The sequence below is a fragment of the Melospiza melodia genome, chromosome 3, assembly GCF_035770615.1.
Source record: "Melospiza melodia melodia isolate bMelMel2 chromosome 3, bMelMel2.pri, whole genome shotgun sequence".
NCBI lineage: Eukaryota > Metazoa > Chordata > Aves > Passeriformes > Passerellidae > Melospiza > Melospiza melodia.
Window position 1 is genome coordinate 51,319,501 of NC_086196.1, and position 13,626 is coordinate 51,333,126.

Sequence of the window (13,626 nt, forward strand, 5' to 3'; positions counted from 1 at the left end):
ATTTCATTGAAATTATAGTAGTCTAATAGAAGCCCTTCTAAATAAGGTTGCTTTTTCCTCTTTATAAATATGCAGGATAAAATAAGGTGTTTTTTTAAAGTTTGTCTCATTGCCTTTATGCTCTCATTCTGTAAGAACTGCTTTTTTTGAGTGCAGCATTTAATCTGAGAGGAGCACGAGCTTTTTATCCTCCATAAGGTTTGTAGAGTCTCCAAAAGAGTCCTTAAACCTAATACAGCTGTGCTTTAAACCAGAATAGTTTTTTTAATGTGAGGAGACCTGAATGCTCTTAACTTTTCTCACAAAACATCTCTGATTCTGAGGCCTCCCCTTTGCAACATTTTTTAACACCAGGTTTTGCCTATTCCACTTGCAGGACATCTTGGCTGAAATTGGAATCCTTGTCCTCTCCTGTAAGACAGGGCAATTTCATTCCTATTTTCTCTGAATTCTTCTGTTTTTCTCATGTTCTTTCACTTTTTCCCCCCCTTCACATGTTTTTTGTTTCATATTTACCATACCCTGCTTTTGCCTTACTTCACACCTTTTCTGTGAAGCAGTTTCCTTCACCCTATCAAGCACAGGGCTTCTGGTCCCAGAATACCCAGTAGTGGCAGATATCTTTCAGCCTGTTGGAAATGTATTGTAACCACTGCATACCAAAGAGCATAATAAAGCTGTTCTGACTAGACTTCAGAGTATATTGTCCACATCTTTAAGTGGAAACAGTCTTCTCACTTCATGAAAGTATTCTTCCTTTTTATAGCAACTAATTCTTCTAGAAAAAGTGCTTTAAAAATTAAGGAAAAGAGTTACAGGCGTCCAGTAGCCTGAATTAACATCTCTTTTTTGTTTGTTTTGGGGGCTGGTTATTTGCTTTCCTGAAAGGAAACACTTTTTCTGTTCTACAGCTTGGTTTCTCTCCACCTTGATTTGGTCAGCAGACTTGATCATCTCCCTTGCTGCCTGTGGCAGCTGAGATCTTGCCTCTATAGCAAATGTAGCACTGAGTGTGGCATTTGGAAGTAGCCTTTAAGGTATTGCCTGCTTTTCAGGGATTTTTGAATTCACAACAGGCTCTCATCTCAAAAAAGGGAAGTGCTCAGGTCAGGTAGTGGGGAGGGCTGGGTAAGTGTTGCATTCCCAGGTTGCCTTGTGGATGCTGAAGTCGACTGCCTTGGCTGAGTACCTAGTCAGTGTACATCCCACAGAGGCTGGGAATGGGGGAAGCTTGGGCCTGGTCCCTCAGGAAAGGCTGAGCTAGGTGTCCAAAAAATAGAGAGGAGGCATCTGCATTTTTCAACAAGGTAATCCTCTCCTTCATCATGCTTTCACCTCTGTGCTGCAGCTTCAAAGAGACATTTTTTTAAAAAAAACAGCCACACTGTTTTAGTAATGATATCTTTCCCACTTTCTTAATGTGTATTTATTTTTGGTGGTCTGATACTGCCACATGCAAAACAAGATATTCTAATCCACCTGCATCCATTACTTTGCTGCTAATTTGTCAACAAAACCCTGACTGTCAGCAGTAGCAAGAGAATGAAAATTAAAGGATTTCTTCAGAACTGCAGCCAATCACACTGCATGGATTATCTGGATTAGGAGCCCATTTGACCTGCAGACGTTGTACAGATACACTAATGCTCAGTTGGTCTCATACTAAGTATGTGTGTGGGGGGAGAGGTTGGGGTCCTTAATCATAAACAGAAATTTAACCCCTAAACGTGGCGAAAAGGGAAACGGCACCACAAAGCACCATGCAAGCTGCAAACCATGAATGCTGTAAGATCTAAGCTGTAGGTCTTGGAGCGTGTTTCCCAGCATTTGATACCTAAATATGTTGCCTTCTCATCTGGCTGTTGTAGATGCTGAGGGCAAGCTTCAGGATTAAGGGTAACAGTTACATTGTCAGGATAGCATTTTTCATCCCTTCTGTTCTTAAACTGTTTTTTTTTATTCTCAAGAGGAAAACCGCTTGGACCCAATATATCTGAGAGGAAAATACTTGTTTCTATAAGAAGTTGATCCCTTTGAAAATCAGGTTCAGGAATGTGCATTAATGGGAGGTCCTACAAACCTTGGGACATGTTGCTCTTCTAGTTTTGTCATGGATCATCAGGCAGGCTATACCTTGTGTGCTCCTGCTGCTGAAGTGCTTGGTTTTTAATTTTTTTTTTTTTTTTTTTTAACTTGTAGTTTGCTCAGTGAAAGATCCTGCCAGGTTCAATCTGGTTCCATAGGCTTCAGCAGCTGGGTCTTATATGGCAAATCCTCCTGTGGGGTCAACCTTATCTAGTTCCCTGCGGGAGGTTTCCCTCTTGTTATCGGAAAGTGTGTGCAGAGACACATTCAGTCTTCTAAAACAAAACTGAATGTCAGCAGACAAAGAACAGCCAGGCTTCCTTTGTTGTTATAACCCAGATCCCTTCGATCCTGAGTTTTGGGCCATGCCTTTATAGGAGCAAACCTTGCTTGACCTAAGCAGATGTAAGCCTTCAATTGGGAAGGAGCAAGACTGCAGCTCCTATACCTTGCCACTGTCTCTGTGTCCTCTTATGAATTTGTCAGGCTGGCTGTCTTACAAATCAAATCCCTCTGCTTCAGCTCCCCTGCCTCAAGAATAATACTCTGTTTTTTTAAAGCAATGGCTGTTCACCTTGCCAAGCCCATGCTTCCCAGCACATGCTTACCAAGGAGCTCAGTGATTAACTCTGCCAAAACCACTCTGCCTCCAGTTAACTCTTCTGCATCTGTATATCTGCCAGTACTGAAGTTCATGGACAGAATATGCTAACAGGTTATCTTTGTATTACATGAGTGTGTCTTATAACAAAGGGTCTCTTAGGAGACAAATAACAAAAGTTCTCTGAAATACCTTATGCTGATTTCTACATACCTTGCTCACTACACAGTCCTTCCTCACTATCCATGCTTCTTGCCTGTCCTCTCTTAAATCTGCTTACATAATTGAATCTTCGTTAGGAATTTCTCCTGAATTCTAACCTGAGGTACAGCTCTATTGCACTTACTTTGGTACCTCAGATGAGTTAAATGCAATATAAGAAACACACGTGCAGAAATATACCACCTAGAGGGAGTTGCAGGGGTTCAGATGTCCAGAGAGTACAAAGTACTCCTTGAAAGGACCTACATGGTCTTTTCCTATGAAGGCAATTTTTTGCCTGTACCTGCTGCCAGTTGTTTCTCCTTTGGTATCAGTACAACATCCAGCCAAGTGCTCTCCTGCCTGAGAATTGCTAAGGGTTTGTTCACCCCTGGATGAGCAGTGCTGGAAATGGCTCTGCAGCTTTTCTTGTGCAGAAGAATCCCCTGTGACACTGCTGAAGTCTGGAGATGTCTGCCTGGGGATGCCTTGTTGCTAAATGTAAGATGCCAATGTAAAATTCTGGCAGTACCTATCCATTACCAGGAATGACTGAACCTTTATCTCAGTGTTCAGATCTCGACAGTTCCTAACACCACAAGATCTCAGGCTTCTTGATATTGTCTCCTTTCATACTACCCTCCATAGCCTTGTGTCCATCCCAGGTAAAGAGACCTCAGCCAGGACCTCCCTTGCTTTACTCCCAGCCTGGGTTGTGATTCTTCCCTTCATTGGGATACATGTGCTTTCCAGCTAAAGCTAAAAACACAAGGTTTTCCTGAACCAAGTTCTTTTAGACCCTTTAGTAAACTGATCAGAAAGTGAACAACATTTCTTTCTATTGGCTGGAAAGGTAACACCAGGAGCATTGAGAAGCTCTGCAGAGGTGGTGGGAGCAGGTGCCATGTGGGTAGTGATTTTCCCAAATCACTAATGCTTGGAAGCTTGGGGAGATCCACATGCAAAAGGGGGTGTGTAGCCAGCTCTTCTTCAGTAATCAAACAAAAAAATCCAGGCTGGTGTTCAGGTTATGCGAGGGCTACAGCATGTGTTGTGAGGTATATTTTAGTGTGGGTTTTTGTTGTTTTTTGGTTTTTTTAAGCTTCGGCTCTCCCCTAACCCTAGCATCCCTCTGTTCTGCTCCTGCTCTCTTTCCTGTTGCACCTCAGGGGACATAGTGGTGTTGCCACAAAGCTTCTTGAAGCATCTGGGAAAAGTTAAGCGCAATAGCCATGGATAATTTCTTTCCTTGTCTTTTACGCAGAAAATGCTTGCTATGTGGAAATTTGGCTTCACACTAATTCATATATTCTCTGAATCCTATTCTTCTGGACTGTCTAGTTGCATTGCTAAAATATACATGACTCAGCCAAATTTGTTAATGGGATCTTCCTGGCTGCCTGTGGGGCTAAGCACTGACTCTTGGTAGGACACCTTTGTGGAATTTGTTAGTGCTCCTAGCCCACACTGGGCACAGGAGGAGAACAAGTTTTTGGCATCACCATTACTTAGCTTTTATGCAGAGAACTTACTTTTCATAAAAAATGAGATGAGGAGGAACTGGTTAATGCAAAATAATGGCCTTTAGGTTAACAATGATTCAAAATTATTTGACCCTGTATTACAGCTTTAATTTTCCATTCCCATTTTTCCTGCAGTGTAAATAATGCCTATTGTAAGTCTGCATCACTCACTGGAACTGTGTCATTTTTTTCTAACTGGGGACCTGACACATTATTTTTTTGCAACACTGCGTGTCCTATGTTTTTTTAAATACATAAAATGTGCTCAGCTAATTTTGCAGAGTAGAAGTGTTTTACATTTCTGGTAACTGCTTATTTTGAGATGTGATTTTTACAGCATGAACTTTCAATCTCATTTGAGAATTCTTAAAGGTGAAATTGGGAGAAGTGTGTAAATTTCTTTACTGCAAAGGAGCTAGCTGTCCAGATGCATTTCTTGGGATTGCAGTGCAGTGCACTGGTGGGTTGTGCCAGGTCTGGTATCTGTATATATGTACATAGGGGAACCTTTGAAGAGAAGCAGATGCATTTGTAAGATCACCTGCAGTGCTGAGATGAGATTCATGAACTGAGTCAGTAGCTGCAGGTGCATGAGAGTGTATTTTTATGTGAGCATGCTTCTCAGTCAGCTTCCTATTACCTTTCACTTGTCCTTCAAGTGAGACCAGTGTAGCAATGACAGTTTGTACCTGCTGAGTATCCAGCCCTGTTTGGATCCACAGATCAAATTTATTCTTCCCTGGAAAGGGGGCCATCTGTGCATTTCTATATTGTCCTTTACAGCACTGCTCAGAGATGCTGCAGTTTGGTGCCCTCATATCTGTTAGAGATGCTTATTTTCAAATAGCATCTGGCAAAAGATCTCTTAGGGTTTCATCACTAATCCAGTGTGAGGAAAAATAAAACAAAGCCATCCACAAAGAAGTAGGGCTGTGGAGGGAAATACCTCTTTGTTTTTGTGGATGGAGGCTTCCATTGCAGGTTGACATTCCAGCCATATTAACTTCATTAAGGCAGGAATGCAGTGCTGCATTCTTGCACGGGAGGGAGGATGCTGAGCTGGAGGACCCCAAGAAAAGATGTACATTGGGGTGTCCTCCTGTAGCCTGGCTTATTCTTGTGGTTTATGTGTATCTCCCAGTAGGCCTGATAATAACCTGGAATCCTCAGGTGTGACATCTGTGCCGTCACAAAATCATCTCTGACCTAATTACATGACAGATAAAGAGGGGCTCTGGGGTATGGGTGACAAATTGCTTTACTGTGGTGTAACTGTTCTGTCACACTTTTCCCTTTCTGACGTACTATTCAGGGGTGATGGGATGCTTTGGGGTATGTCACTGTGCTTGCTATTGAAATTTTCCCTCTTGTTTGAGGAATAATTAATGTGTTTCTCTAAATGCCTCTGGGCATGGGATCATTGTTGAAGTAGAAAGGAAAACTTACCCTTCAACTTGTTATAGCCACTTAATAAGGTGTCAGCTGAAAAACACAGTGCTGGCAGAGCTGATACAGGCTTTACCCATCATTGCTGTGCCATCAGGACCAGCCCCATGGCATGTGGGGAGCCCATAGTGGAGGGCAGGCCCTGCTGCAGGACTGCCAAAGCCCAGGGAGGGACTGGGTGGTGTGCTTATGTTATCCCACTCCAGTCACTTGCTGTGCATTGGTTCTCTAAATGAGCTTTTCCTTACTTTTTAATAAAAGCTTTATGGAGTGATGCTTACCAGCTTGGCAGCTGATTAGGGACAGAGACAAGCCTAACATGAGCAAACCCTTCTCTCACTCACTGACTAGGAGTTCTATCAGCCTCTTCCAGGCAGTGTTATCTGATCTTAATGGACCTAGAGAAGGAAGGGCTGGGGCCAGTGTAGCCCCCAGCCACCCTATCTTAGACAGAAGTGAAGAGGCAGGTACAAGATGCAATCTCTGTGATGATAAAAACTTCCTCTCCTTGTCAAAGCAGCAGAAATAACTTCCATATCATCCTGTGTGCTACAGCAGTTAAATTGGCCACCACAGACACTTTCAGAAATTCTATACAGCCACTTCGATGGTGCAGTTAAATATTGGTTTGTTTCTGTATGTGATATGTCAAGTAATGTGATAAACAGAAGTGTAGGTATATTAAAAGTACAGCTGCAAGTACTACAATGCAGGAAAGAGCATGGAGACAGAAACACGACTTTTTGGGCATTGTACTTTTTGTATCCAGTGTTAGTGCTGTTTTACAGGAGGTTTCCTAGTAGGGTGATGTGTGGGCCAGTTCTGGATAGCACCAAATGTGGTTTCTTGAGGTGGGAGCTGAAGGAGATGGCGATAGGAGGTTGTTTTGCTTGCTTGTTTTTTGAAAGCTAGCAAAGAAAGTATTTGTATCTGCCCCTGTAAGGATCTGCAATGCTTTGGAAGGGGTGTGAGGTAGCTTAGAGCCCCCTTCAATGCCTACTGTAACACTGACCATGCCAGGCCTGCTTCTGCCATAATACAGACATGAGTGCAGGCTCTCATTTGGAAGTCTGGGCTGGTCTTAAGGGGCAGGAGTTTGTTTTGTGAAGGGTTCTTTTTTCTTTTTTTTTTTCCTCTCCTTTTTACTCCTGCTCCTTTCATGTTTAAGGAGCAAGCTCTTCATCTTGGCACTTGTGTCACCTGTCAAAACACTGTCCTAAGCAAGATCAAAGTGTGGAGAGACTGGTCAGGTGAATGTGCTCAGCTGGCATTGCTACTGCAGCCTGAAACACCTGTCAGGTCTTGTCTTTTATTTTTTTCTTAAGAGACTTGAAGACTCAGGAAAAAAATCTTTCACTGGCTGAGTTGTTTGTATTTGATAATTGGTAAGCAGTGTTATGAAACATCAGCTTTGAAAGCAGCATAAACCTCTTTCAAGATGATGTGCCATTCAGGCTGTGTCTTGTTCACTCTCACTAGGGTGGAGAGCAAGTCCTGGTCCTTTAGTGTTTTGAGGCAGGCCAGGTTTCCCTTCCTTTCATTCATCCTTTCTCTATATGAAAGAAGTTGGGTGTGAGCAGGACACACCAGACCTTCTGAGAAAGGCGTTTGTGTTTGGTCCTCTTGTTTCTCACCCTTTCAGAGGATCCCCTTCACATGCAGAAGATATTGGGTACTGTTAAGTACCCAGCTCTCTTTACTTACTTTTGCCATGTTGGACCATGGTGCTACATGATGGCAGAATACAAGCTTGGGTAGGGCTTGCTTGTTTAATAATAATAAAAAACTGCCTCTGGTAAGCTGCCAGTACAATTAGCTGGGTAAGATGATGTTTCTCTTTTTGGAAATGGCTTCTTGATTATAAAGCAGGAATTCTGCATTTCTGGCTAAGATGTTTGGGAACCTTTAGCTCAGGATCTCTTGAAGAAGTGAATGACCTTCCTTCCATGCTGTCTGGAATTGCACATGTACTTAAGAGTACTGTTTTTTTTCCTCCCCTGCCCTGTCTATTTCCTGGTCAGCAAATGTATTGCTTGGAAATAACTTGTAGAGTGACCTAAATGTGTAGTGACTAAACATTTCCAATTATTTTATGTTGAATTCCTTTTTTCTTATCTTTCAGATAATGAATATGTTTTTATAGACCTGGAGCAGAAGCTTAGCAAATACTTTTCAAAGGAATGGAAGAAAGAGACCACCAAAGTAAGAGAGGTGTTTAACTTTGGAAGCTGCTGCTTTTTTATTGGACTGCACAGTGAAATGAAAACTCTTAAACTAAGGTCCATAAAGCATCTTTTGAAGATGGTCTGCAGAATACTTTTCATTAGCAGGATGCAGTGACTTTTGCATAGTTGCACAATTAGTTAAACCAGCCCCTTATGCACCTTTAGCTGAGCCATAGTAGCCACATGGTTGCTGCTTGGCTGCTGCAGAAGTGGAGAAAGTCAGTTGGTCAGTTTTCCATTTGAATTTAGCCTGGAGACCTCATTTTTATCCTTAAGCAAAACAGCCTAAAATAACCTTTTGTGACTTGAATCTGGTACATGGGAAATGACTGGAGCTGTGACTCTTCCCAGAGCACGTACAAAAGGACACTGGAGGGAGAGGAAGGATATTTTGTTTGAGACAAGTCCTAGTTCTTAAGGCTAGCTAGCCCTGATAAGGGAGGGAAAAACTACATGAAATAAAGACAAGCTTATGTAATTGTTTAATACTGTTCATTCAGACATGATAATGCCTGTTTGTGTGTGCCATTAATAGAGGAGCCATAGTCTAGAACAAAGTATAGCATGCAATTGTTTCAGATATCTTAATTGGGTCGTTGTAAAAGTTGTCAATTACTTTTTTCCACCTTCCCTAAGCATTTTCTTTTGCAGAATAGGCACACTTGCCATTTCTGCTGCTAAGTTTGTAGATAACTAGTGAGGTTTGGACATGTCTCTTATCCCCAGGCATGTGCTCTGCTTTTCCCAAACAAGAGTTACTTCAGAAACAGCCAGAGTCATGTGAAGGGGCTGTCTGTCCAGCCAGTGAGAGCTCCCCAAAGCAGGTGTTTCTGGTCACCTCAGGATGGGCTATGCTTTGAGGTCTCTCTGTGATTGGATTCTTGCTACACTTTCCTGGTCAGGATAAGTGTTGAACCTCTGGTGTGATGTGAATCACAAAAGACTCAGTGAGTTGCTACTGGCAGTACTACAGTCTGAGATGAGTTAGCCTTTTGGACTGGGTTAGTTGACAAGGTTACTTTCTATGAAGAGGTTTCAGGCGGAAAGCCCAGTCCAGCTGATAAAATAGGGTGGCTTGAACAACTTCCAGAAATGAAATGGAGATGTTTGCATGGTCGAGAAGCTGTCTGCCTCAGATGTGGAGGGCGTGGACCTTGTCCCAGTGAGATGGATCTGACCAGCAAAGCCTTGGAATTGCCTGTGGGAGCAAAGTTACCTGTGTGAACATGAAAGTGACAAAGTAGGAAAGATGAGAGAGTGAGTTAGTAAGATGTTCCTTTATTCTTTTTCCCTTTTTTTTTTTTTTTGTTCCGTTCAAACAAGCCTGTAAGTCGGAAGGATAGGCTGTAGCTAAAACAACAGGCCTCATGCTGGCTTTCTTCTAGCAGCACTCCTCAGTATGAAGCAGACACCACCACTGCCTTTTGCTCTATGGCTGCAGGAACGTGTGAATAACTAACCAGGAGCCCTGCCAAACAAAAGGCATGGAGCTGATACCAGGCTGGTGCTCCTGAGCCCCAGGCAGTGAGTGCTGAACATGGCAGTGTGTCTGTCCGTGCTGGGTGATGTGGTGTGGTGCAGGGATGGATGGTTGCTCCTAGGAGTGCCCTGGAAATGCCGTGGCCATGCCAGGGTGGCACACTGCGCTGCTGCCTTGCTGGCGCTGTGAGGGAGGCTGGGTTAAACTTGCTGCGTTCAGCACGAATGTGTTTGTGGTGCTGCCAGGTGCTGAGCTAGGTAATTCTGGGCCAGCCTGGGTGTCCCCAGGCTACTCTGGGACTCTTACACCAGCACATCCCTCCTATCCAAAAATCTTCTGCTCTTCCTAGGAGATTTTGTCATTCAACCTGTCTGATTGTTTTGTGATGCCTCATTGTCATGAGCCTCCAAGACAGTCAGACTCCCTCCTAAAACTTGCCAAGAGCTAAGAGTAGAAAATGAAAAGCAGTATGGGAAGTAAATTTCAGAGGAGAGAACATTACCAGATAGGCTAACAGGAATTTTGGATGCTGATCATAATTTAACTCGTCTTCTGTCTTTGCTCTAGGGGACAGAGAAATTCAGCCCTCCATTTGTTGCATTCTTTAGAGTACAATACTATGTAGAAAATGGAAGAGTAATAGGGTAAGTTCTCTTCTGTGGTAATGACTGTGTTTTGAATTATTCAGTGTGTTCTTAAAATGAAAGAAAAAGAATGTTTCTTTGTTAAGCTCATCTCTGTGAACTCATTGAAATAAGCTTTAAAAATCAGCTTGGATTTTTTTTAAGACTTTCACAGATGTCCTCACTCAGCTGTGAATGTTTTCTGCCTGAATCATACTCCATATCCCTAGGAAAATTGTGACTGCTTTTCCATCTGTGTTGAAAATGCAGGTTGAATGATGACATTAGCAAAACACTCTTTTGCTCATGTCTTTTGGTTGTATGAAAGGCACTGGATGCATATACCAAAAATAGTTATTTATACTCCAAAGCACGTGCTTTGGATCTATTTTTTGTATTTGAGCAATGCTCTGTGCAGTCTAATCCTGGAAATGGACTTTCATACATGGACAAAACAAATTACTTCATAAGTTAGACTTTTTCATTTGTAGTCCATTCACATGGAATATGGGCTGCACTCAAAACAGCACCACCCTCACCCATGGTACAGAACAAAGGATGAGGTAGTTAAAAATGAACAACTGACAGAGTTAATTTACATCAATGCTTCTGGTGTGGCTCTGTCCCTGGGGGAAGCCAGGAGCCGGGATCATGTAGGTGGATTAAAATCTTTACCAAATTTTTGGCATTCATTCTTGTCTTGAGCAAAGCTTGTGGTTTTCTATGTTTTCTCTCTCCATAGTCTTTCACTTTTGGATACAGGGGACTCTTTCTTATGGAGTCTGTCTGGCTGATAAGTGTTTTTTGTTTCATTTTGCCTTTTTTGTATAGAGGGAGATTACATACCATTCTGCCACTCCCAAGTTACATATCCTACACCATCACAGGCATATTTCTCTTGCACTAGTAGTTTAATTGGAGAGGTTTGTAGAGCCATGCAGAGGTAGTTATCTGGCCCCTTCAAACTATACTTGCACACTTTTACAAGCAGACTGTAGCGTCCAGCACCTCATCTACATGCACATGTCAGCAGCCTGCTTCCCATGATCTCTGAGGGCAGGGGGTGTGTGGGTTTTCAAGGCTATGCCATAGTAATTCCTTATCAGACAAACCCTGTTTAGCAGCTTGAGGAAGAAGACAAAAACAAGCCCAGGGCCCCCATGTCTTTTGATCTACCTTGCAGGGAATTAGCTGTTAAGAACTATCATGAGCCTAAGGCAAGGTGAAACAAAAAGCAGCGCCAAGTTTAGAGGGAAAAGGAGGACAGGTGTGCAAGAAACAGGACTGAGAGTCCAAGGGAGTTGACTATCCTGGCTGCTACAGGCTTTCCAGGGAAACAGAAGTGCTTGATTGTAGTCAGTCTCCAAAACAGGTGTGATGTGATTTTTCTTTCATCTACCTTCTGCCCTAACTTCTTAGATCTCATGCTCCTCAAGGTAGAAGCTACCATTTCTTGTGTTTGTACAACACTTAGTGGGAGAAGACCTTGATTTTGGTTTGGTGCTCCTTATACACACAACTGTATCAGGGTGGCATTGGCACACATCAGGCATGTCAAAGTTTAATCCCTCTTCTCAGCAGGATGATGTTTTTGAGGGTCCTTATCTGAACTTTGTTCTTGAAGTAAATTTGCCCTTGTCTTGCAGCGATAAGGTGGCACGGCAGCTCTACTACTGCCATCTCAAAGAGCAAGTGCTTATGTCTCATTGCAACCACAAAGAAGAAATCTACTTCTTGCTGGCTGCCTACAGCTTACAGGCAGACTTGGGCAACTACAGAGAGAAGGTCCACGCTGGCAAATATTTTGAACCTCAGGCTTATTTCCCACAATGGGTAAGTTTGGGGGGGTACCTTTCTGTCAACAGATCATGCCTGCAGCAGGAGCTATGCCAAGGTGGTACCTAACTGCAGCCATGCAACTTCCCCCTCTCCTGCTGCAATGATCAGGCAGATGGGTAGAGTATCACCCTGAAGGTCCCTCAGGGAATATCTCTTGTCTTTCCACTCGATGTAGATGCATGTTCCTGGGATACATCCTTCTTTGGTGATGGCATGTGTTGGTGTCACATGAATAACTCTGACAGTGCAGATGTCCTTGTTTAATTCTTCTATGGCTTAAAGGGTTGTGTGTTTCCAGAGGTACATCAGCAAGATCTCCACAACCCAAGCTCTCCAGAAAACCTCAGGGCTGCAAAGCCAAGTCTAATTCCCTTTGTTCTCCTCTCTGTAATGCTTGCCTCAGGGATGGATAGATCCAAACCTACGGGGTAATACTGCTGTGCAGTGCCTCTGGTGCTTGCTTTGTCATTAATCTCTGCCTCAAGTGCAATAAGAGGAAAGAGAAAGCGTTTGCGTGTTTGTTTATAAGCATGTGACTTGTGCCCTTCAGGACTTTCAACCAAGAATTGATTTAATTGTCAAATGAAGGCAAATTAGCTAAGACTTTGTTAGACTGCTTGTCCCAGGCAAGTTGCATCTCCCCTGTAAGATGGCACTGTCCTCTGCTTTGGGGAGAAGGTTCAGATCAGTGACAGGACTTGTCTTGACTGATAGTCTCTTTTATGCACAAATCCTAGCCTGCCTGCCTTACTGTGCAGCATTGTGCCTTTCTCCCAGACAACAGGCCCTCATCCCATGCCATTCCTTGTTACTGGGTGCCTGTCAGGAGGTAGCTAACAAAGGGCTGGAAATGGTGGGTCTTCTGTGCTGTTTCTGAGGCAGCTAAAGGGCTTATCACAGACTGTTGCTCACCTGCACTGAGCCACAACCCCAAGCAAGTATGTGGGTGATTTATTACATCATTACAAACAGCAAAATCTGGCAGGCATGGGGACGCTTCTCTCCCTGCCCCTGGGGAGATAGTGAGTAATCTCCTCCTCCAACACAATCACTTCCTTCAACATGTGCTTCATATCATTTGGCCAAGGGCTGCCCAAGTCTCGTGCCAGTGAGGAGAGGCACTGCTGCCCTGGGCTGACCCACCCAGCTTTGAACTGTGGAGCTGGCACATCTCTTTCTGCTGACACTGCACAGCTGATGGCATCAATATTGTCCTCCACCAAGGCCAGCCTTCCTCGTGGGAGGGCAACCAATCTGGCAGGGCATGCAGAGGTGTTAGCAAACAGAGTAAGCAAGGGCTTTAATATTAAATGTAAGTGAGAACTGGGTGGTGATGGGGTCTGGTTGGTTTGAGCCAGGACAGGTTGTTCTGGCAGGATGTTCTCAGGTACCTGGTGCAATCTAGTTTTAAATGCTCCTGGTGATGGGGGATGTTGGGAAGTGAATTCAGCCAATCATCTCTCTTACCTGTCACTGCCACTCACAGCCTGAAAGGAACCAGCTGAGTATGGGAGAGGGCTGAGCTGCCCAGTAGCCTTGTATGGAGAGGGCATGTGGGTAAACGTGGGAACTGGGCACTTGCAGGGCAGGAGCAAAAGGCCCA

At 43.6% G+C, this 13,626-nt stretch overlaps 1 protein-coding gene across 2 annotated transcripts in view; it reads left to right on the forward strand.

Moving 5' to 3' along the window:
* The window catches only part of FRMD1 (FERM domain containing 1), a 40,528-nt gene that overhangs the window by 15,682 nt on the left and 11,220 nt on the right, over positions 1 to 13,626 (forward strand). For both annotated transcript variants that reach the window (XM_063151721.1, XM_063151722.1), the window contains exons 4-6: positions 7,979 to 8,058; positions 10,129 to 10,205; positions 11,831 to 12,017. In XM_063151721.1, coding sequence (XP_063007791.1) covers positions 7,979 to 8,058; positions 10,129 to 10,205; positions 11,831 to 12,017 — 344 coding nt within the window. The remainder of the gene's footprint in view (positions 1 to 7,978; positions 8,059 to 10,128; positions 10,206 to 11,830; positions 12,018 to 13,626) is intronic.